A 22,362-nucleotide genomic window follows, 5' to 3' on the forward strand; every position below is an offset into this window, starting at 1 on the left:
CCATAAGCGTACACTAACATTCCCGGTCAGACTTCACCAACACAAAGAAGTAACCCTTCAGTATAACATGGTAGATAAAATACTAAAATCCGCTATTATTACTAGTGTGTATTCATCGCAAATACACCTGGCATATAGTCTTGGCAGTGCTATCCTCACTTTTGTGAATCCACAAAACTTAGAGATGTGCACCTTCACGAAAGACATCCACTGGGTCTGCCCAGGCAACCCATACATAACACTACACACCTAGCTAGATAAAGATGGTCTGTGTCCCCGACAGCTAGCCGCAGTAGCGCACGCTTTCTAGCCAGACCCCCCACTGCTATCACCTTCCCAGAAGATTAGGTTTGCCAACCCAAACACTAATACTTCTTTCCTTCCTTCATTTCTTCTCTTTTCTTGTTTTTTTTTATGCATAAGAAATTGAATACTACATGTTTCATGTTCAATGTTTAATTTTTTTTGATGTGGTTTTGATCTAGTTAGTTAGATAATGATTATATGCCCAAAATGCCCATAGTGATATGCCCAAAATGCCTCTGTCTCCAACTGTCTTACTGGAACTCACAAGTTTTCAGTCTTCACAGGACACCATGGACTGCAGAGCAAGCCTACCTCAAGGACTATGGACACGGCGATGATACGATACGGTGCTCTCAGTGCTACGACTCCGTCATACCCCTGAGACCAAAAGGGGGACTGTAGGTATCATGCCGCCATCTTGTGTCAGAACTACAATTCCCAGTCCACTTCCGTGTGACCTACGTCACGCGTGGGCGGGATCATCTACGTCATCATACAAGGAAACATAAAACAATGGGACAACGCTTCCATTTCTGCTCTCTCACGTCTGGCTTCCGATGGATCTGGATGTATAAAGAGGCGCGCTCTCCACCCCAAAAAGACGTCTTCTTTCTTGCAAGATCCATCACTCAGCGCGATTTTCCTTCTTACCCTTGGCAAAGGTAAACTCTAGAGTCGCGCGATCTTTAAACTCAACCTGAGTTACAACCGGTTTACTTGCATTAGAAGTGACGTCACGACTGCAGCCCAGGCAGTTAAAAGTTAAGAAGCGATTGAATCCTTTTTAACTCAAAGCGCTGTGCATCTTATTCTGATCAGAGACTTTTCCTCACGAACGCTGAGGTTCGGACCAAGAACCCTCTGCTTTTCACGGGAACCACCCAAGTGCTCCGTTCGACCCGAAAGTTTTCTGCGCCTTCATCACGAGCAGCTCACGTGCTCCCACGGCGAGGCCTGAAGCTACACCGGCGAATAGTTCTTCATATCTTGCTAAAGGCAGGATTAAGTAAGATTTTGGCATTTGGGCATAATTAGGATAGTCTTAGGAATTTGCTTTTATTTGAAATAGTGTGAATTTAAACCCAGGTTTATTGTTACACTGTTGAACACGCAGCGTGTTGATTTATTTTGGTTCTATGTTCTCTCAATTGTTTAATAGATAGGCTGCGCATGCTTCTCTCTTTTATTCTTTACTACTAACATATAGTTCTCATTATTATACATCTTGATGTCATTAAGATTTCAGTGGATTCAGTATGGTTATGAGCTAGTGGGTTAGCTACAGCTTCGCTTTTGTCTGCTTAGCAACACAAAGCTAATCAAGGCCTACCATGTGCTCAGCAAGCCATCAGGCCTAACAAACACACTTTAGCTAGGCTATAGGGCCTTTCACAAACACATACTAGCAACACAAGGCTAATCTAGGCCTCCACCACGTGTAGTTAGCTACACGAGGCTAAACACAGAGCTAATCCTTTGTTCTGTTTAGATAACATTCTTTTGTTTAGCTACCAACAAGCTAGGCCTCCACCACGTGTAGTTAGCTACACGAGGCTAAACACATGGTCAAGTCCTTCACACTCCCTCTCTCTCTCTCACACACACACACACACACACACACACACACACACTTACTTCACTGCTTGTATATATTGATATCTTTTTATCTTTGTATAATAAATTCATTTATTAAACAAACTGTGTTTATTTGTGTGAATAACATCTGAAGTCCCCAATTTTCTCAAAGAATTCAAAAAGGGTGCAAATGTTATATAATATGGTAAGTGATCTTAATAATTTGGAAATGTACCATAATTTAGCTGTTTGGTAATTTATTATTAAGCACCAGGATTAATGGTATGATTCACTAAATGATTCCCTAAATGATTCATTGAACGATTCCCTAAATGATTCATTGAACAATTCCCTAAACGATTCACTAAATGATTCATTGAACGATTCACTGAACGATTCACTTCAAATGAGAGTGATTCTATGGTATGATTCAATTCAAACGAGTCAAATTAAATGATTCAATGGGATTGATTCATTTTAATTATTGACCTTCAAAATTTAATGAGACTGATTTAACGAGATTGATCACTTAATATCAATAATTAACTGATTGCACCCACAAACCAGTGAGCTAATTGAAACGATCAGATATTGAGTATTGCTGACCTTTATTTTATGTTCTGAAGTGTTTTATTTATCGTTCTGTCTCTGCCGATAGACTGTGGTTACTCTGAACATTCTTTTGCTAAGTTGACTAAGTTGCTAGGGAAATCGCGAGCTGCTGAAGGCCACACGCCGACCGCATGGACGGGGATTGTTGATGGCGAGCCACCCACTTCAAGAGCCTGGACTGTGAGCTACATTGGAAGAGTTTTCCTGTGTTTTTGGGAACGTGGACTTTCTACAGCAAAGCCGACTGACTATTTTTGATGAAAGTGAATCTCTACATCACGGTAAGAGTGTTCTAAACTGCAACTTTTCCTCGGATCACGTGGACACCACATGGACTGCCTCACGCGGTTGCTAGCAAAGACTACCTTGCACTCATTGCTAATGGACTGATTGATTAGCACTTTAGTATTCTTGATAACTGCACATTCATTCATGATACAGATTTTGAACTGAACATTTGTTGAACTGTGAATGTTATATGGAGATGCTGAATGCATTTCAGTGGTTTTGGTTGAAGAGCCTGCTATTAGGAAAGTAATACTTGATTCCATGATTCTAAAATAGGCCTATGTTGATTTGATAATCTGTATGTTGAGTTGATAAACAAGGTAAATAGTTAAAACACAATAACTTACTGCTTAAACAATTAAAAGTGGGAACTGATTAAGAACCTATGATGGATAAAGACTAAAATTAGGATTGAAACCGAGCTCAAATTAGATATTGAAACCAAATAGGTTTAAGTCAATTGAATAATAAGAAACGTATTATTATTTTCCTTTAACTGATTTATTGCATTTATATGAAAAACGTGTGTGTAGTTCATGTTATGTTTGTAAATGTCTTGTCTAGTGCTAATTTATAATTGCAATTACCCAAATACTTCTACTTTTTTTTTGATAAACAAGCCAGCATTTAAACTAACTTTTGGTCTGAGGTGTGTTTTTATTATTTAACCATTTATAACTGCTTTCCCTCCGAACCTAGTAACTGGTCCATAAACATCTTATGTGTAGTAAGTGCGACACAAGTGTCGCCTGAGAACATTGCCAGAGGGAGGAGCTGCATTATTTGAGCCGGCCATAGAGAGTAGTTTACCCGATGGGTTGGAGCTCTTCCCCACTCTGGTTGACGTGCCTGCTGGTGCCTCAAAAATCGTGAGACTCCCCATCCGGAATCCTACACAGCACAACATATTCCTACCTCCAAAAACAGTTCTGGACTTCACTGAAGAAATCATGGCCCTCCAATCGATGAGTATCCTCCCAACCCCCCCAGACATCAACCAATCAGATTAAAGACACTCTCCTGTGCTCAACCCAAGTGCATGCTAATGTTGACCATCAAAATGGGAGTAAAACAGCCCACAGAGCACCTTGTCCCCAAAACAAATGGCACCCCCCAGTAGATTTAGATCATCTTACTGAGAGTGAGCAAGAGGTGGTTCGCCAAATGCTCTTTGAAGAGTCTGACATGTTCACAAAAGAGGATGGGGACATTGGTTGTATTCCTGACTTACACTTAAGAATCAACACAGTAGAGGACAATCCTGTCCAGAAATGTTACAACTCTATTCCAAAACCCCTATATACAGGAGTAAAAAGTACGTCCAAAACCTTCTGGACCGAGGCTGGGTTAGGAAATCTGTGTCCGCTAACTCCTCTCCCGTTGTTTGCATGCACAAGAAAGATCACAGCCTCTGCCTATGTGTTGACTTTTGTGAACTGAACCGTAAGACCATACCTGACTGTCATCCCTTGCCACGGATACAGGATCTGTTGGACAGCTTGGGAGGGAATTCATGGTTTTCTATATTAGATCAAGGCAGCGCATACTATCAGGGTTTTGTGAGCGAAGAATCGAGGCATCTGACAGCGTTTAGCACCCCCTGGGGACTGTATGAGTGGGTCCGCATCCCATTTGGGCTGACAAATGCACCCACTGCATTTCAAAGGTGCATGGAGGGAGTGTTAGAGGGCATTAGAGATGAGTGCTGTGTGCCATATTTAGACCAGGGGTGTCCAAACTGATCCATAAAGGGCCGTGTGGCTGCAGGTTTTCATTCCAGCCATGCAGCAGCACACCTGACTTGGCTCATTCAATCAACTGAACTGTCTTCACACAGTCAAATACTTGCAGCCACACCCACCCTTGATTAAAGGGTGGGTGTGTCAGTTGATTGAATAAGCCAAATCAGGTGCTGCTGCATGGCTGGAATGAAAACCTGCAGCCACACGGCCCTTTATGGATCAGTTTGGACACCCCTGATTTAGACGATGCCCTCTGCTACTCTAAAACCTTTGACGAACACGTGAACAACCTAAAACAAGTGCTCTGCTGGATGAGACAATATGGGATCAAGCTCCGTCCAACAAAATGCAAACTCTTTAAGAGGAAAATCCATTACTAGATGGAGATGCTAACCAGCCCTCCCATACTAGCCTACCCAAACTTTGATCTTCTGTTTATATTGCACACAGATGTGTCAAATGACAGATTGGGAGCCGTATTATACCAACAGCAGGACAACAAACTGTGTGTCATCGGGTATGGGTCCAGAACATTGACACCTGCTGAGAGGAACTATCACCTACACTCCAGCAAACTCGAGTTCCTAGCACTCAAATGGGCTATCTGCGACAAGTTCTGTGACTATCTGTATTACGCTCCAACCTTAACTGTCTATACAGATAATAAAGTATATAAAGTATAGACCGGGAAAAACGAATGCAGATGCCGATATGTTGTCCAGATACCCGGTGGGCCTTCAACATCAAATGGGTGAGCATACAGAGTCAGTTTCACCGGAGGTAGTGTCGGCAGTGTGGCAAGGAACTAAAGCAGTCCATGACAATGATGTGCCCTGGATGGCTGTGTTACAACTTAACCACAAAGATGAAAGTGCTCTGCTGACAGATAGCATTTCTAGTGTCACATCTAAAAACATCAGAGCTGCGCAACAAGAAAATCCAGTGATCAAAGAAGCTGTCTCCTTGAATCACAACACATGGACTCTTAATGAAAAAGAGAAAAGAGCCATGGGAAGACAGACAAGAAGACTACTTTTTGAGTGGAACAAGCTAGAAATGGACAATGGAATATTCTACAGGAAAACTGAGCAACACAAGACAACTGGTCCTCCCAGAAAAGCTCAAATCTGTGGTGCTGAGGAGCTTGCATAACGAGATGGGACATATAGGTGCAGATAAGGTGATGCATCTCGCCCGTGAAAGATTCTACTGGCCCTACATGCAGCAAGACATCGAGGACTATGTGACAAAGAGATGTGTCTGCATCAAACAAAAGAGGCCCAATGTCCCACAAAAAGTCCCCAATGGGATCCATCACCACCAGTGCACCCTTTGAGTTGGTCTCGATTGACTATTTACATCTGGAGCCAAGTAAGGGAGGATATGAGCATATCCTGGTCCTCATAGACCATTTCACGCATTTTGCGCAGGTGTACCCGACGAGAAACAAATCTGGAAAGACAGCAGCTGAAAAGATATTTCAGGACTTTATCCCTCGTTTCGGGTACCCGGAGAAACTTCATCATGATCAAGGACGTGAGTTCGAGAATAGCTTGTTTCAAAGACTACAACAACCATCAGGAATTGCTCATTCTCGGACCACGCCTTATCATCCACAGTGCAACCCAGTCGAACGACTAAACCGCACACTTCTTCAAATGCTGCGCACCTTACAAGAGGAGCAGAAAAGTGAGTGGAAAGAGCATCTGCCTCATATCGTGCACGCTTACAACTGCACGAGGCATGAGGCGACAGATTACTCTCTGTTCTTCCTCTTGTATGGCAGGACTCCACGGTTACCAATTGACTTGCTCTTTGGTTCCAGGACAGAGACTGAGGCACGCAACCATCAAACCTTCGCACAGCATTGAGCAGATCGGATGCAAGCAGCTTATCAAATTGATGCTGATAACAGTCAGAAGTCTTCAGCTAAAGGCAAAAAACAGTATGATAGGGGAGTGTTACTCTTCAGCCAGGTGACAGAGTGAAAAATCTCTCAGAGAGAGGGGGTCCAGGGAAACTGCGTGCCTATTGGGAGAAAGTAGCACATCGCGTGGTGGAAAGAGTGGGAGATGGACCAGTCTATAAAGTACAGCCTGAGAGAGGTAGCAAGTCCCTGCGTGTACTTCATAGAAACCTGCTGTTGCCAGTAAATGACCTACCTCTTGAAGAAGAACTCCCTGTGGAGGAAAAGAAGAGACAAAAAAGACAGATACAACCTTAAAAAACATCGATAGCCTGGTGACAGATAGTTCTGATGAGGAAGAGGAGTATACTTGCCATCATAATCTCCGAAGCACAATCCCATGCTATAGACTTGTAACGCCCCAGCAGCAAAGATCTGTAGTGCTGCAGCAGGACCCACAAAAGCAGTCTCAGCTTCGTACAACAGCCAGGGAATTCTGTCCCCCTGTCAGACAGGAAGCTGAGAGAGCTCAAGAACGGGAGGAGGCACAGGAGGGGCCAGAGTTGGTCATGGAAGGGCCTGGTCCAGTGGAAGAGATGGATGATGGAAGTATAGGAGAAGGAGAAGAACTGAGAAGATCACAGTGCAAAGGTAGACCAACAGAACGGTTCACATATGACACTCTGGGCCATCCATCATATCGGTCTTGGAGTGCAGATGTGAACACACTCTTATCCAACCAACCCCTTGCAGTGACTCCAAGCGTTGTCCCTTTCCCCTATCCCATCCAGCCACACCAATACAACTACAATTGCTGTACTCTTGCACAATACACAGACACAGAAAGATAGCAAATGTCAGGAGACATTCTTTCAAGTGGGGGAGAGTGTAGAGGGTTGGAAACAGTTGGAAACAGTGTGAGAAAGTAGATAAGAGAAAAACAGACACCCCTACTATAATTTTTTTCATTATCATTTTTCATTTATTTTCATTCATTTCATCATTCACTTGCACTCACATCACTACACTGCTATGGCACGTTCAGGTCGCTAGGTGGAGCATCGCGCTTGTGGTAGAATAGGACTTGCATGTAAACAGGAAGAATAAGTCCTGCTACAGTGAAGGTAACACCAGCACAACGTGCATCTCCTTTATTCTTACCCCAGGCAAGACAGAGGACTTGCAGCCTCCCTGGCTATCAAGTTAGGGAGGCAACAAAAGCAGTGAGTACCCAATGAGAGCATATTGGTTGAGTTACATGATGTGATTTATCTCTCATTTGCACTTCAGGAATTCAGATCACTGAGTTCCTGCAGTTTCACTTACTCACAGATCAGAAACACAAATCAGGTAGGTTTTATATGTGTGTGTGTGTGTGTGTTCTGATTATGTACACCTTAACATATTCCATTTTCATGCTCAGATCCAGACCCATACCCAGTAGTATAAGACTGATGATTTAAACACCCTGTAAACATGCCACATTAAATTGAAATCATTCAATGACACAATTTTAATATTAAGTCGTCCTTCATGTTACATAACTACAGCCTCACAACAAATGAATTATTCACTGTGTGTGACAGTTCCTTCTTCAGAAATATGTCTAGGGAATTTTCAGCAGAAATTCTTAAAAGGATAGTTCGGGATTTTTGACATGAATCTGTATGGCATCCCCATCAATAGTGTCGTGCAAACACACTCAGTGCGTTTACATGCACATAGAGAGAATCGAATTTCTGCCGTTGCTTGACTGAAATCGAAGTTCAAAATGCCATGTATACACCTTAATTCGGCTGAAATTGAACCGAACTTGATTTCTCGGAATCGAGCTACACGACCTAGATTATGCGATTTCTGCCGAGCTACTTAGTGCATGTATACCCTATCGAGCTAGTAGTCGAGCTACTTACTGCCCCTTCCGGAAGTGACGAGACCACAAGCGGGAAACACAACAGCCTCGGTCGGCATGACAACAGTAGTAGCGAGCAGCAGAAGAGGTCAGGAGGAACAAACGAAGAAGAGAAAATGGCGATGTAGAGCTCTCTGAAGTGTGGGTGGAGCACAGAGGACGGCAGGACAAAGCTTCTGGTACTAATAGGCTTTTTATTGTCAGACTTTTCAGTTTAACAGCCTACTTTTATTCTTGAGAGACACACACACGCGCGCGCGCTGTGTTCTAGTCCCGGGATGAGCTCTCCCCTCTGCTCTCCCTCTGCCTCCTTAAATAGGGCGCGGTTACTGGGAAGACACACAAACACAGGTTAATTACCGTCAGGTGTAGTGATTCTGCCACTCACCTTCCCTGGCTCCGCCCTCCTGTCACAGACCGGCGCTTGACCACGCCCCCACTGCCACAGGCAAGCAGAAACGTGCACTTCTGGAGCAATGAGGAGACAGAGTTCATGCTCATTCAGCTTAAGGAGTTGAATATATTAAAATTCATGGACGGGAGAAAAACGCGCAATGGAGAACACGGAACTGATAACTTTGTTTACACTCTTGAATAGCTCTTCTTCATGACGACAACCGGAAGTGTACCAACACGATGGGGCGTGTAGCGCCACCTGTGGCTCGGGTGCACAATGCACCTCACACAATAGCCCGATTTCATTGTGTGCATGTACGATTGGATTTCTCTGGCACCCCTGCTGGGACCTTCAGCTCGATTACCGACAGCAGCTCGATTTGGATGTGCATGTAAACATAGTGACTGACTTACCCCTGACAGCATCCTGTGAGTCCAGTTCTTGTCCAGTTTTGGTCCAGACGAAAGTAGTCCGGCAAGTTTGTTGGGGTCACGAAAGTAAAACGTTTTTCGTCTCAAAACAGTATGTGTTCAAAAGAGTGATATATTTGCATCACAAAACCGTTGCCAAATAAAAAGTCAGACCTCGAAATCGCTTGGCACTATTTTCTCTCCCTTCTCATCACTGCGCGCTGCCGCCAGGTGACAGCCACGGCTGTTTCATTCATTGTTTACTAGTGATGGGAATTTCGACTCTTTTTCGGGAGCCGGCTCTTTTGGCTCTTCTTACTATAAGGAGCCGGCTCTTTCGGCTCCCAAATGGCTCCTGAGATTTTATTTTTGATTTAAAGGAGTACGCCACCCCCAGATGAAATTGAGTCAGTCCCTGCAGTCCCTAGAGTTGGATGAGTGAGCCAAAGCGTTTTGTAGCCGACCCAGCCATTGCCCTGATCTATAAACGCCCAGGTTAGCTTAGCTTAGCGTAGTCGCTGTAATCCGGCGTGTCCAGCTAGCATTGTCGTTGCAAAAGTGAATTAAATAACTCAAGATTTTTTATAATTATTTCTCATGACCTGTACATTCACATCGAGTACACATATCAATGCAAATTAACACGAAGGGATTTACTAGACCAATTTATATCTGGAACTATTTTCAGCCACAGCACAGGCAAAGCACCGCTGCAGGCGCAAAGACACCGCGCAGCGCCTGAAAACGGGTGCGCAGCGCCTGAAAACCTGTTTTCAGGCGCTGCGCGGTGTCTTTGCGCCTTCCTTTTCCTACCTATTCCTTTAATTGTTGCAATTAACTAGTTAATTCTGATTCTATTTCTCCTCTCAGTTATAATCTGTCCTGCTTTTGAAAAGATCCTCTCTGGGGGGACAGATGCTGCCACTATACACATCCTCCGTGCCATCACGTGTGTAAGCCGTGGATAGAGTGCAGCCTTGGTCTCCCACCAGCTTAGTGGGTCTGCGTTTCGCTGTCACCTGGCGGCAGCGCGCAGCGATAAGAAGGGAGAGAAAATAGTGCCAAGCGATTTCGAGGTCTGACTTTTTATTTGGCAACAGTTTTGTGATGCAAATATATCACTCTTTTGAACACATACTGTTTTGAGACGAAAAACGTTTTACTTTCGTGACCCCAACAAACTTGCCGGACTACTTTCGTCTGGACCAAAACTGGACAAGAACTGGACTCACAGGATGCTGTCAGGGGTAAGTCAGTGTGTTTGCATGACACTATTGATGGGGATGCCATACAGATTCATGTCAAAAATCCCAAACTATCCCTTTAAGACACCGATGGACCTCAGTGGACAGAAAACAGGGTTTAGGATAGCATTTTGGACACAGAGCTAATAATTGATTAGTTCTGGGTTATATTTACTTACATACATACATACATACATAAGTTCAGGCACACCTTGATGACGCTTTGTACAACCCCGATTCCAAAAAAGTTGGGACAAAGTACAAATTGTAAATAAAAACGGAATGCAATAATTTACAAATCTCAAAAACTGATATTGTATTCACAATAGAACATAGACAACATATCAAATGTCAAAAGTGAGACATTTTGAAATTTCACGCCAAATATTGGCTCATTTGAAATTTCATGACAGCAACACATCTCAGAAAAGTTGGGACGGGGCAATAAGAGGCCGAAAAAGTTAAAGGTACAAAAAAGGAACAGCTGGAGGACCAAATTGCAACTCATTAGGTCAATTGGCAATAGGTCATTAACGCTTTATACACTACTGGCGTCATCTTAACCCTTTGGTGACTGACCCCTTGAAAATGGTTCCTCCAGGAACCATGACATTTCAGTTGTCAAGACAACGGAAAAACTAAAATACAAATACAAGAGGATTTTGTTTTGTGCACAAGAGCATTGTGACGTATCTTTCTGTTTTTGTATTTTAGTTTTTCCGTTGTCTTGACAACTGAAACGTCATCGTTCCTGGAGGAACCATTTTCAAGGGGTCAGTCACCAAAGGGTTAACCAGCTTTATGAGCGAGTCACCTGGAATGCTTTTCAATTAACAGGTGTGTCTCGTGAAAAGTTAATGAGTGGAGTTTCTTGCTTTCGTAATGCGTTTGAGATCAAACAGTAAATAATAAAAATCCAGTAAATAGCCCTATTCCACAACTGGAGTAATCTATATTATGTCAAGAAGCGCTCAACAAAGAAAAGAAAAATGACGGTCTGTCATTACTTGAACACATGACGTGCCTTTTAATGAATATAAATAAAGAAAACACAATGACTTGGGTGTGTCCAAACTTTTGACCAGTACAGTATATGCACAACGAGTGCGTAATAATGTTCATGCAAGTCAGGAATCATGTACTCATATGCTCCACCCTTTAGCCACTATAAAAAGCTGCACCAGGTTTTGCTTGAATCAGTTCACGCACACACACACGCACACAGGTGCTGCTGTCTGACTCATCCAACCAGAATGCACTTTCCTTTCCGCAAACGCTCCTCCGTGCCAAGGTCTCGAGGGAACTCTAATGTCTCCTGCTGTCCAGTGGTTGCGGGTTCTGCTGTACTTTACTGCAAAACATGCGATCAGCCACTCAGCAGCCGCTGCGTCATTAATGGCACACACCGTGATCACCACCTGAAGGATCTAAAGGATGCCGTGCATGATCAAGTGGTAAGAGCTGTTGTTTGTTCCTACTTTAACTGAAAATAGGATGAATAAAACACTACTCACAATGTCTCTGCATAAATAAATATTTACCTGATGAATAACACACCACAGGTCACAATGATGATGAACGATAATTAATCTTGAGCTTTATGAATGATAATGCATCATGGTGATCATATTTATTCACTGTGTTATAGGAAAAAGTAGAAAAGCTTTCCAAGGACCTGACAGAGAAGGAAAAGAAGTTTGGCAACCTCATACCAAAGATTGACGCAGCAGAGCGCAAGCTCGAGGTGAGATTTAACAGAATGAATCAACTTTAAAAGAAATAATGAAAAAAACGGCTTCTGTTTACATAGATTATTTACAACTCCAAAACCAGTCATGTGACTCAAAAGTCGAATGGCATCCGAGAAATAATAATAATAATATATTCTGTTCATTAAGAAAGAAAATTTTCAGTGTTTATTATTTCTCTTGTTTGTACGTCATTGTCTATTCATTTATGTTGTTTCAAGACCTTGCCTTGTTTAGTGTGCTCACCGAGTCTCCCTAATGTATCGCATTTAATGTTTACAATTTTACCTCACAATGCACATTTAAAAATACCAAGGAAGCTGAACAAAAGGTGTATACAGTTTTTAATTAGAAAGTAGTCTAGTAAAATTTGTTTGAAAAGTTTCATAACGGGAAAGATCACTGGTGCTTGATTTGAAAGGAATACATAAAATATACCCATTATATTTGCTATTATGATTCTTCACGTACGGTAAATGTCCTGTGATGTTCAGGAGATGTGCAAACAAACAGAGGAGCTTCTTCAGAAGGAGTACAGTGCCCTGATGGCTTTGATCGAGCATAATCAGCAGCAGGCTTTTTTCATCCTGAATGCACAGAAGGAAACCATAAAGCGGCAATTACATCAGCTGCTGGAGGACACGCATAACTACAAGGCCAAGTCCACAGCCATAATCGAGGACATAAAACGGCTCAGCAGCAAAGAAGAGAGCGAGAACCCAGCCAGCCTGCTGGTAAACACTCAGTTAGCTCAATAAATTTGGATCTAATGTAAGAGCAACACACATATGCGCAATACTAATCTCTGATTTTACCTGCTTTCCGCACAGGGGGAGATCAGTGCACTTGAGACCAGGTGAGTCACACACACTCTCACTAACATCCTTTTATTAATTTATCAGATGTTCAGTTCATAAAACTGAGCTAGCCTAGAACCTTGGAGTCTAAGATTGAAAGAAATTGTGGTTATCTCGCAGCCTATATACGATGAAAGAGTTTTACTCCTCTGTGGACAAGAAGTTGGAAGTTGATGACACAAAACTGAAAGCTCTGGAAAACTCCATCAAGAAAATTGTGGAAAGAAACAAAGAGCTTCTGCCAAGGCCATGGGAATGTAAGTCACTTCACATATTTTTAATCATAATGTAGGTACTGTAATAAAGATAATTATGAAAGCAAGTTAAGCAACTACACGAGAAATGCCTGTGGTATGATAGTAATACAAGTGTGTAGGAATTTATTTATGGCACTAGTGAGGGAACTGAGATCAAGATGTAACAAGAGGTTGAAGAAGAAGCCTTTATTTATCACATATACAGTAATGCACAGTGAAATTCTTTTCATTGCATCTTCCAGCTTGTTAAGAAGTTGGGGTCAGAGTGTGAGGTCAGCCACGGTGATGGTGAAATGGTGCCCCTGGAGTAGATAGAGCAAAGGGCCTTACTTACGGTCCCAACAGTGGCACCTTTAACCACTGAGCCACTTGTTCATATGGGTTAAAGTTGATAATTATGATCTAATAATTTTTTTTAATTATTTATTTCTCCCACAGTCTCAGAGACCATCACTTTGGATGAGAGTAAAAAGCCAGAGAATGTCCAGATCTCAGAGGACAAGACAGAGATGTCGGTGAACCCTTCAGGCAATATCGGCCTTAGTAGTCAATCCCCATGGAACAGCATGCAGGCATCTCAGACATTCGATAAAGGCCTGCATTACTGGGAGGTGGCTGTAGGAGACTGTGAGAGCTGGGCAGTGGGAGTGGTGGAACAAAGCCAGGCTAAACGCATCCAAACTCAAGCTAAGGGCGAGAAAACGAATTCATGGATTCTGGAGTGTGATGGTGGTGAGCTCTCAGTGCTGCACAACAACGACTTCAGCAGGATCAAGGAGAGCAACATTCAAACCCTCGGTGTATTTTTGGACTGCGATAAAGGGCGACTGAAGTTCTACAATGTCAAGACAGGCTTCATTCTGCACTCATTTTTGGCTCAGTTCAAGGGCTCTGTGTGTCCTGTTTTCAAAATCCGTGCAGAGACAGACAAAATGGCACACCTGAAGATCTGCAACCTGATTCACATCGATGAGCATTATGACAACAGCGACATCTCCATGGAGATGTCATCTGAGGAGAACATGGAGTCAGCTTCTGACATCTCAAATTAGGACATGATTTCAAAAATGTGTGTAAATAATCTCATCTCATCTCATTATCTCTAGCCGCTTTATCCTGTTCTACAGGGTCGCAGGCAAGCTGGAGCCTATCCCAGCTGACTCCGGGCGAAAGGCGGGGTACACCCTGGACAAGTCGCCAGGTCATCACAGGGCTGACACATAGACACAGACAACTATTCACACTCACATTCACACCTACGGTCAATTTAGAGTCACCAGTTAACCTAACCTGCATGTCTTTGGACTGCGGGGGAAACCGGAGCACCCGGAGGAAACCCACGCGGACACGGGGAGAACATGCAAACTCCACACAGAAAGGCCCTCGCCGGCCCCGGGGCTCGAACCCAGGACCTTCTTGCTGTGAGGCGACAGCGCTAACCACTACACCACCGTGCCGCCCGTGTGTAAATAATAAATTACAATAAATAATTATAAATTATAAATATTTCAAGGACTATCTATTAAAAGTGCATTACTTTTACTGCAGTGTTTAATGATGATTAATGAAGATGTGTTACATACCCACAGCTGGGCTGTAACTTTGCAATCAATAATTTGTCATGTGAAATGCATATGTAAATCCTGTTCTACAGTCATAAATAATACAATGATAATGAGAATACAATGACAAACTATAAATACAGTTAGGTCCATAAATATTTGGACAGAGGCAACATTTGTCTAATTTTGGTTCTGTACATTACCACAATGAATTTTTAACAAAACAATTCAGATGCAGTTGAAGTTCAGACTTTCAGCTTTAATTCAGTGGGTTGAACAAAATGATTGCATAAAAATGTGAGGAACTAAAGCATTTTTTAAACACAATCCCTTCATTTCAGGGGCTCAAAAGTAATTGGACAAGTTAAATAATTGTAAATAAAATGTTCATTTCTAATACTTGGTTGAAAACCCTTTGTTGGCAATGACTGCCTGAAGTCTTGAACTCATGGACATCACCAGACGCTGTGTTTCCTCCTTTTTAATGCTCTGCCAGGCCTTTACTTCAGCGGTTTTCAGTTGCTGTTTGTTTGTGGGCCTTTCCGTCTGAAGTTTAGTCTTTAACAAGTGAAATGCATGCTCAATTAGGTTGAGATCAGGTGACTGACTTGGCCATTCAAGAATATTCCACTTCTTTGCTTTAATAAACTCCTGGGTTGCTTTGGCTTTATGTTCTGGGTCATTGTCCATCTGTATTATGAAATACCGACCAATCAGTTTGGCTGGATTTGAGCACACAGTATGTCTCTGAATACCTCAGAACTCATCCGGCTGCTTCTGTCCTGTGTCACATCATCAATAAACACTAGTGACCCAGTGCCACTGGCAGCCATGCATGCCCAAGCCATCACACTGCCTCCGCCGTGTTTTACAGATGATGTGGTATGCTTTGGATCATGAGCTGTACTAGAGGTCTGCACGGGTCGGATTTTTCAGTCCCGCCCGCGCCTGCATTGTGCAGTCCCGCTCCCTCCCGCGCCCGCAAAGAATTATGATTTTCAGTCCCGCTCCCGCCCGCGCCCACAAAAAAATTATGATTTTCAGTCCTGCTCCCGCCTGCGCCTGCCATATTTTGTCCCGCTCCCGCCCGCAAATCCCGCATGATGCAGACGTTCACATTATTTCTCAGGAAAGTTCTTGTCTTGACACAGCGTGATGGTGCCCTGCCCCCTACTTTGAGTGGATTTGAGCATAAATATCTACAGCTCACGTTCACATTTGTTATTATTTACCTTGTTTCTGAATTTAGCATGTAGTGTCTCTAATAATAATAATAATAATAATAAGTGCTGTCAAGCGATTAAAATATTTAATCGCGAATCGCACATTTTAATCACATGAGAAACCATTGTAATTCTCTGATCAGCATAAAAAAGTGAATGGGCTTGCTTTGTACCAATGGTGGGTTTTTTTTGTTTTGTTTTTTATTGGAAAGCAGAGCTAGTAAGAGAAGTGAATTGATTTATTGCTTGAGTTAGTCTACAACTCTAATCAGAGAGACAGGTTACACAGTGACGGTAGGCTTGACTCAATGCTATCCCAGAAATCCTTCCTGTAATATGCAAATTTGGCTGTCCAATCAGAGGCGGCCAAATTTGCATATTACAGGAAGGATTTCTGGGATAGCATTGAGTCAAGCCTACCGTCACTGTGTAACCTGTCTCTCTAATTAGAGTTGTAGACTAACGCAAGCAGTAAATCACTTCACTCATGGTTCTCTTGCTAGCTGGGTGTGAACTGCGAGTCATTAGAGTGATCAAAGGATTTCCTGTTAGGGTGATCAATGGCAAATTTAAGATGCTATTCCTCACTCAATCTGGCAATTTGACTCTCTCTGCAAATTTAGGCATCTTAAAATGTTTTTTATTAATGCCAAATAAAATATCCAGCACATATATGATAGACATCAATTAATAATTTATAAATTTTATTTCAAACACGTTTTTAGTTAGCGGGACAGCAGCTTATCACCGTTCCCGCCCGCGCCGCATATGTGCACTTCCGGTCCTGCCCGCACCCGCAATGAGCTTTCAAAATTTGTCCCGCGCCACACTGCTTTGCGGCGGGTCCCGCGCGAGTCCAGGGCTCTAAGCTGTACCATGCCTTCGTCATACTTTTTTCTTTCCATCATTCTGGTAGAGGTTGATCTTGGTTTCATCTGTCCAAAGAATGTTCTTCCAGAACTGTGCTGGCTTTTTTAGATGTTTTTTAGCAAAGTCCAATCTAGCCTTTTTATTCTTGAGGCTTATGAGTGGCTCGCACCGTGCAGTGAACCCTCTGTATTTACTTTCATGCAGTCTTCTCTTTATGGTAGATTTGGATATTGATACACCTACCTCCTGGAGAGTGTTGTTCACTTGGTTGGCTGTTGTGAAGGGGTTTCTCTTCACCATGGAAATTATTCTGCGATCATCCGCCATTGTTGTCTTCTGTGGGCGTCCAGGTCTTTTTGCATTGATGAGTTCACCAGTGCTTTCTTTCTTTCTCAGGATGTACCAAACTGTAGATTTTGCCACTCCTAATATTGTAGCAATTTCTCAGATGGGTTTTTTCTGTTTTTGCAGCTTAAGGATGGCTTGTTTCACCTGCATGGAGAGCTCCTTTGACCGCATGTTTTCTTCACAGCAAAATCTTCCAAATGCAAGCACCACACCTCAAATCAACTCCAGGCCTTTTATCTGCTTAATTGAGAATGACATAATGAAGGAATTGCCCACACCTGCCCATGAAATAGCCTTTGAGTCAATTGTCCAATTACTTTTGGTCCCTTTAAAAACAGGGTGGCACATGTTAAGGAGCTGAAACTCCTAAACCCTTCATCCAATTTTAATGTGGATACCCTCAAATGAAAGCTGAAAGTCTGGACTTTATGTCCATGTCCATTATATAACTACAACTTGAATATGTTTCAGTAAACAGGTAAAAAACAAAATTTGTGTCAGTGTCCAAATATATATGGACCTAACTGTATTTATTTTAAGGAATGTCTATTTAAAAATGTGTTACTTTTACTGCAGAAGATTAATGAAGATTCATGAAGATGTGTTTCATACACACAGCTTAGCTGTAACTGTGCAATAAATAACTGCATATGTAAATCCTGTTTTTGTATGGACCACTGTAAAAATGTTGATGTTTCATTAAATGTTTGAATAATATCGCAACAGTTTTTTTTTTTATTTTTCATCTTCGCATACCACATGTGTCTCACAGCTGAGAATTGCCAAAGTTCACCTGCCAATCATGTGGCAGATACAATGTACATAACACACAGCAATCCTACTTCTATTATATTGTTTCTCTACTAGTAAACTTCTGCTGTTCTTAATTTTGACACAAAACCATTTGGTCCTTACTGTCTTGTTGATGAGATAGGTCAGAGGAGAATGGCCAGACTGTTTTGATCTGACAGAAAGTCTAAGAATAGTAACTCAAATAACCATGCTTTACAACCATGGTGATCAGAAAGGAATCTCAGAATGCACAACATTGAGACAGACTACAATAGCAGAAGATCATGTCAAGGACTAGTCCTGTCAGCCAAGAGCACAAATCTGAGGCTAGAGTGGGCACAAACTCATTGAAATTGGACAGAAACCCAAGGGAGTCATTCTATCATTCAGTTATTTTTGGTTAAGTTTACTTACATGTTTACTTTTCCATTGTATACTGTACCTACTTTTTAACATTTTTTTGTGTACATCTTCATAGATGCCGAGTGGATGGCTGTCATCAGTCTTCGGAGACCATGGTTTGCGTCCAGTTGGCACTGGAACAGCACCTCGAGTGACTGTATAAGCCCACATGTGAGTGGCAGTCTCTGCTGCAGCAGGTGCACTTGAAGGCAGCGTCAGTGCCAGCTGTCGCCAAATGGCTGGCCTTCCTCAGGGCACACTTCTCCTCCGCCGCCTGTGTCAGTTTGGCCTCCCCTCTCTGGATGCCTCTGCACAGCTCTTGCCTCCATTGACAGCGGTCGCTGGTGAGTTCCTCCCACCTCTCAACATTCATGTTGAGCGCTTTCATGTCGTGCTTGCAGACGTCTTTAAAGTGGAGGTGGGGGTGTCCTTGTGCGCATGTTTTCCGGTGGCCAACTCACTGTACAGCAGGTCCTTGGGGATCCTCACATCCTGCATGCAGTGGACGTGGCCAAGCCAGCGAAGGCAATGCTGCTGGAGCATCATGAAGATACTTGGGATGTCGGTGTGAGCAGGCACCTCGTTGTTTGTGATTTGGTCCATCCAAATGATGCCAAGAATGTGCTGCAAACTCTGCAGATGGAAAGTGTTCAACGGATTCACTGCCGTACAGCAAGGTGGAGAGCATGCAGGTTCTGTAGACTGCTACCTTGGTGTGGACAGTCAGTTTGCTGTTCTCCCAGACGTTTGGACAGTTTGATGCATATTACTGCAGTACAACCGATCCGTCTGTTGAGCTCGGCGTCCATAGAAAGGTTGTCAGATACTGTGGAGCCAAGATAGATGAATTCATGTAGTTGTTGATGGTGATTGTTGGAGAGTCTAATGCTCTGGCCCATCACTTTCGTTTTCTTCAGGCTGAATTCCTGACAGGCATGAGCCAAGCTGTCCATGAAGTGCTGCAACTGTTCCTCCTTGTGTGCCGCCAGAGCTGCATCATCAGCAAACAGCATGTCTCTCATTAGGACCTTGCAAACTTTGGTCTTTGCTTTCAGCTGGGACAGACTGTGCAGCTTGCCATCGGATCTGGTGTGAAGTTAGAGCCCATCAGTGGATGTGCCGAAGGCATGTTTCAACATGACAGCAAAGAAGATGCCAAAAAATGTAGTGGCAAGAACACAGCCCTGCTTAAGGCCGCTCCTGACATCAGAAGCCTGTGAAGATGAGTTGTTGAACTGAACGACATCCTTCATGTCCATGTGGAATGACTGGCTCATGCTTAAGGGCCTGGGAGGACATCCAATCCTTGTGAGGACTTTGAAGAGGCCCTCACGGCTGACGAGGTCAAGAGCCTTGGTCAGGTCTATGAAGGCGATGTACAGAGGCTGCCTCTGCATTTCTCCTGAAGCTGTTGCAGGGAGAAGATCATGTCGATCGTGGAGCATTCTGACCTGAACCCGCACTGTGATTCAGGGTAAACCCAATCAGCTAGTTTCTGCAGTCTGTTGAGAATCACATAAGCGAAGACCTTGCTGATGATGCTCAGGAGTGAGATCCCCCTGTAGTTATTGCAGTCACTTCAGTCACCCTTATTCTTGTACAGAGTGACTATGTTGCAATCCCTCAGGTCTTGGGGTACTTCTCCTTGCTCCCAGCACTGACAAAGTAGAATGTACAGATGTTGAAGCAGGACACTCTTTCCACACTTGATGATCTCTGGTGGAATTCCATCCAGTCCTGGCACTTTCTGTGTGAGTAAACCATCGATCGATTTACTCAACTCCTCAATGGTGGGCTTTTTATCCAGCTCTTTCATGATGGGCAGGCGTTCAATGGCATCCAATGCAGCATCTGAGATACTGCTGGCTCTGCCATACAACTATGAATAGTGATTCACCCATCTCTCCATCTGCTTTTCTGTGTCTGTGATGACTTCTCCAGATGCAGACTTCCTTGGTACCATCTTGCTCTGGGTTGGCCAGGAAACCTTGTGCTGTGGTTTGGTCTTGAAGTCGGAATTGGTAATGCACAGCTCTTGTAACATACACAGCTCAAGCAGGCGTTGCCCTTTTTCATTTTTCCTGCCAATTCCAAACTGGCCCAAACAACTAGGCCCAGAGGTGTGGTCGCTTCCAACTCTGGTATTGAAGTCGCCAAGTCACAGCATGGGTTCCTGTCTTGGGAGTCCCTGGATGACTGTCTGTAAGTGGTCATAAAACTCATCTTTGGCCTCTGGTGATGAGCAGAGAGTGGGAGTGTACATGCTGACTAGGTTGGCTGACCCATCGGTAGTGTGAAGATGCATGGAGCATATTCTCTCAATCCCATTTTCACCAGGCTCAATCATCTTCAGCAGTGAGTTCTTGACAGCAAAGCCTACACCATACTCTCTGGCATCATCCACACTCTTTCCCCACCAGAAGAAGGTGTAATCCTTTTCACATAGTGTTCCAGAGTCAGCCAATCAAGTTTCCTGGAGCACAGTGATGTCCACTTGGAATCTGAGCAGTTCGTTGTTTAGCACTGCTGTCTTTCATGTGTCTCTCATTTCCTGAAGGTCCACTGACAATCCAGAAGTCATGGTCTGAATGTTTCAGCATGCAAATCAGAGTGCTCGTCTCCTTCTTCCTTTTCTTATCTTGTCTGATGCTGAGTTCACAGTCTGCATGTCAGGCATTCAAACCCTAAGCCCCATGCACCCCATGAAGCTGGCAGACTGTGGCAGGACAACATCTTATTGGCTGGGGGCTGCCCAGCTTGAGGCAGGTGGTAGCTGTCCAGTGAGACACGATGGTCCTTCCCACCATCAGATACAATCCCTGGCACCACACCAGTCAAGCCAGACTTATAACTGGTATACTGCTGTTTCCCGTGTTGTGCCAGGTCACAAGTCTGGGCAGGGATAATATGGAAGACAAGCTATTGCCCATGCAGCAGGTACCCCCTCTCCATTCTGCCAATGTTGTCCAAGGGAAGGGCTAGAGCTGATACGCTTGGAAGTGGTGTCATTGCAGGAGTTGCCAGAATGAGGTTGTAAACAGCACTGAATTGCCTTACACTGCAAAAACTGAAAACTGAATTTGAGGAGAAAACTACTTAATACTAGTGAAATTATCTTGCTGCATGGACAGATATTTTTACTTGAAAAGACATCTTAGAATAAGTTGGTTGCAATCTACAACTAAGTTTAATAATCTCAGAATTGGTGTTTTGTACTCTTCTAATAGGAAATGCTAGATCATTTCAACTGTTTTCAAGATATTTTCACTTGCTAAGATATCATTTTTTGCAGTGTAGGGACTCCAGCTCCTGATTTTTTTCCTCAGGGTTAACTCCTGAAGCCTTTCCCATGAATGAGCGTAGCCGCAAGGCAGTGGAGGTTTGAAATAAGAGTTTTTCTTCTGGAATATACTGTTCCTTACTCAGTCCCTGAGATACCTTTTAGAAAGAAGAAAGGACATCAGCTACAGTATGACCTCACAGAAGTAATTGTTGCTGCTGATCAATCCGAGAAGGGTTATATGGCAATCTCCAAACTCACCATTCACACCATTTACCTTTCACACTGTGAAACCATTGACCATTCTACAGTGAGAAAGACTTTAGATAACTGACTCTCAAATGGATGTATGCTCAGCTGTCACTTAAGTGGGGTTAGAGTCCAGATGTTACTAGATAGCAGAGCCCAAGTTAGTATGGTGGGGAAGTCTTGGTTAGAACAAACTTTACCAAATGTCAAAATCCAACCCCTCAACAGCCTACTTTCAGAATTCATGCTTGACATCACAGCCACAAATGGGACAGCTGTACCGTTTGATGGGTGGATTGAAGTCCTTTTGGAATTAATAAGTCAGAAACATGGGAGAGTAGCAATACGGGTACCAATGCTAGTGAGCAGAAGCTGTGTGACT

The 22,362-nt window shown here is 43.3% G+C and overlaps 1 protein-coding gene across 1 annotated transcript; it reads left to right on the forward strand.

The window, feature by feature from the left end:
• Positions 1 to 11,576: 11,576 nt before the first annotated feature.
• On the forward strand, positions 11,577 to 15,486 carry LOC132867906 (tripartite motif-containing protein 75-like). The gene is made up of 6 exons (XM_060900874.1): positions 11,577 to 11,846; positions 12,041 to 12,136; positions 12,635 to 12,874; positions 12,971 to 12,996; positions 13,118 to 13,254; positions 13,693 to 15,486. Exons 1-6 carry the CDS (start codon positions 11,646 to 11,648, stop codon positions 14,304 to 14,306), a joined length of 1,314 nt encoding a protein of 437 aa, XP_060756857.1. The 5' UTR covers positions 11,577 to 11,645; the 3' UTR covers positions 14,307 to 15,486.
• The last annotated feature ends 6,876 nt before the right edge of the window (positions 15,487 to 22,362 follow it).

This window comes from Neoarius graeffei, chromosome 19 (assembly GCF_027579695.1).
Source record: "Neoarius graeffei isolate fNeoGra1 chromosome 19, fNeoGra1.pri, whole genome shotgun sequence".
NCBI classification, from domain to species: domain Eukaryota; kingdom Metazoa; phylum Chordata; class Actinopteri; order Siluriformes; family Ariidae; genus Neoarius; species Neoarius graeffei.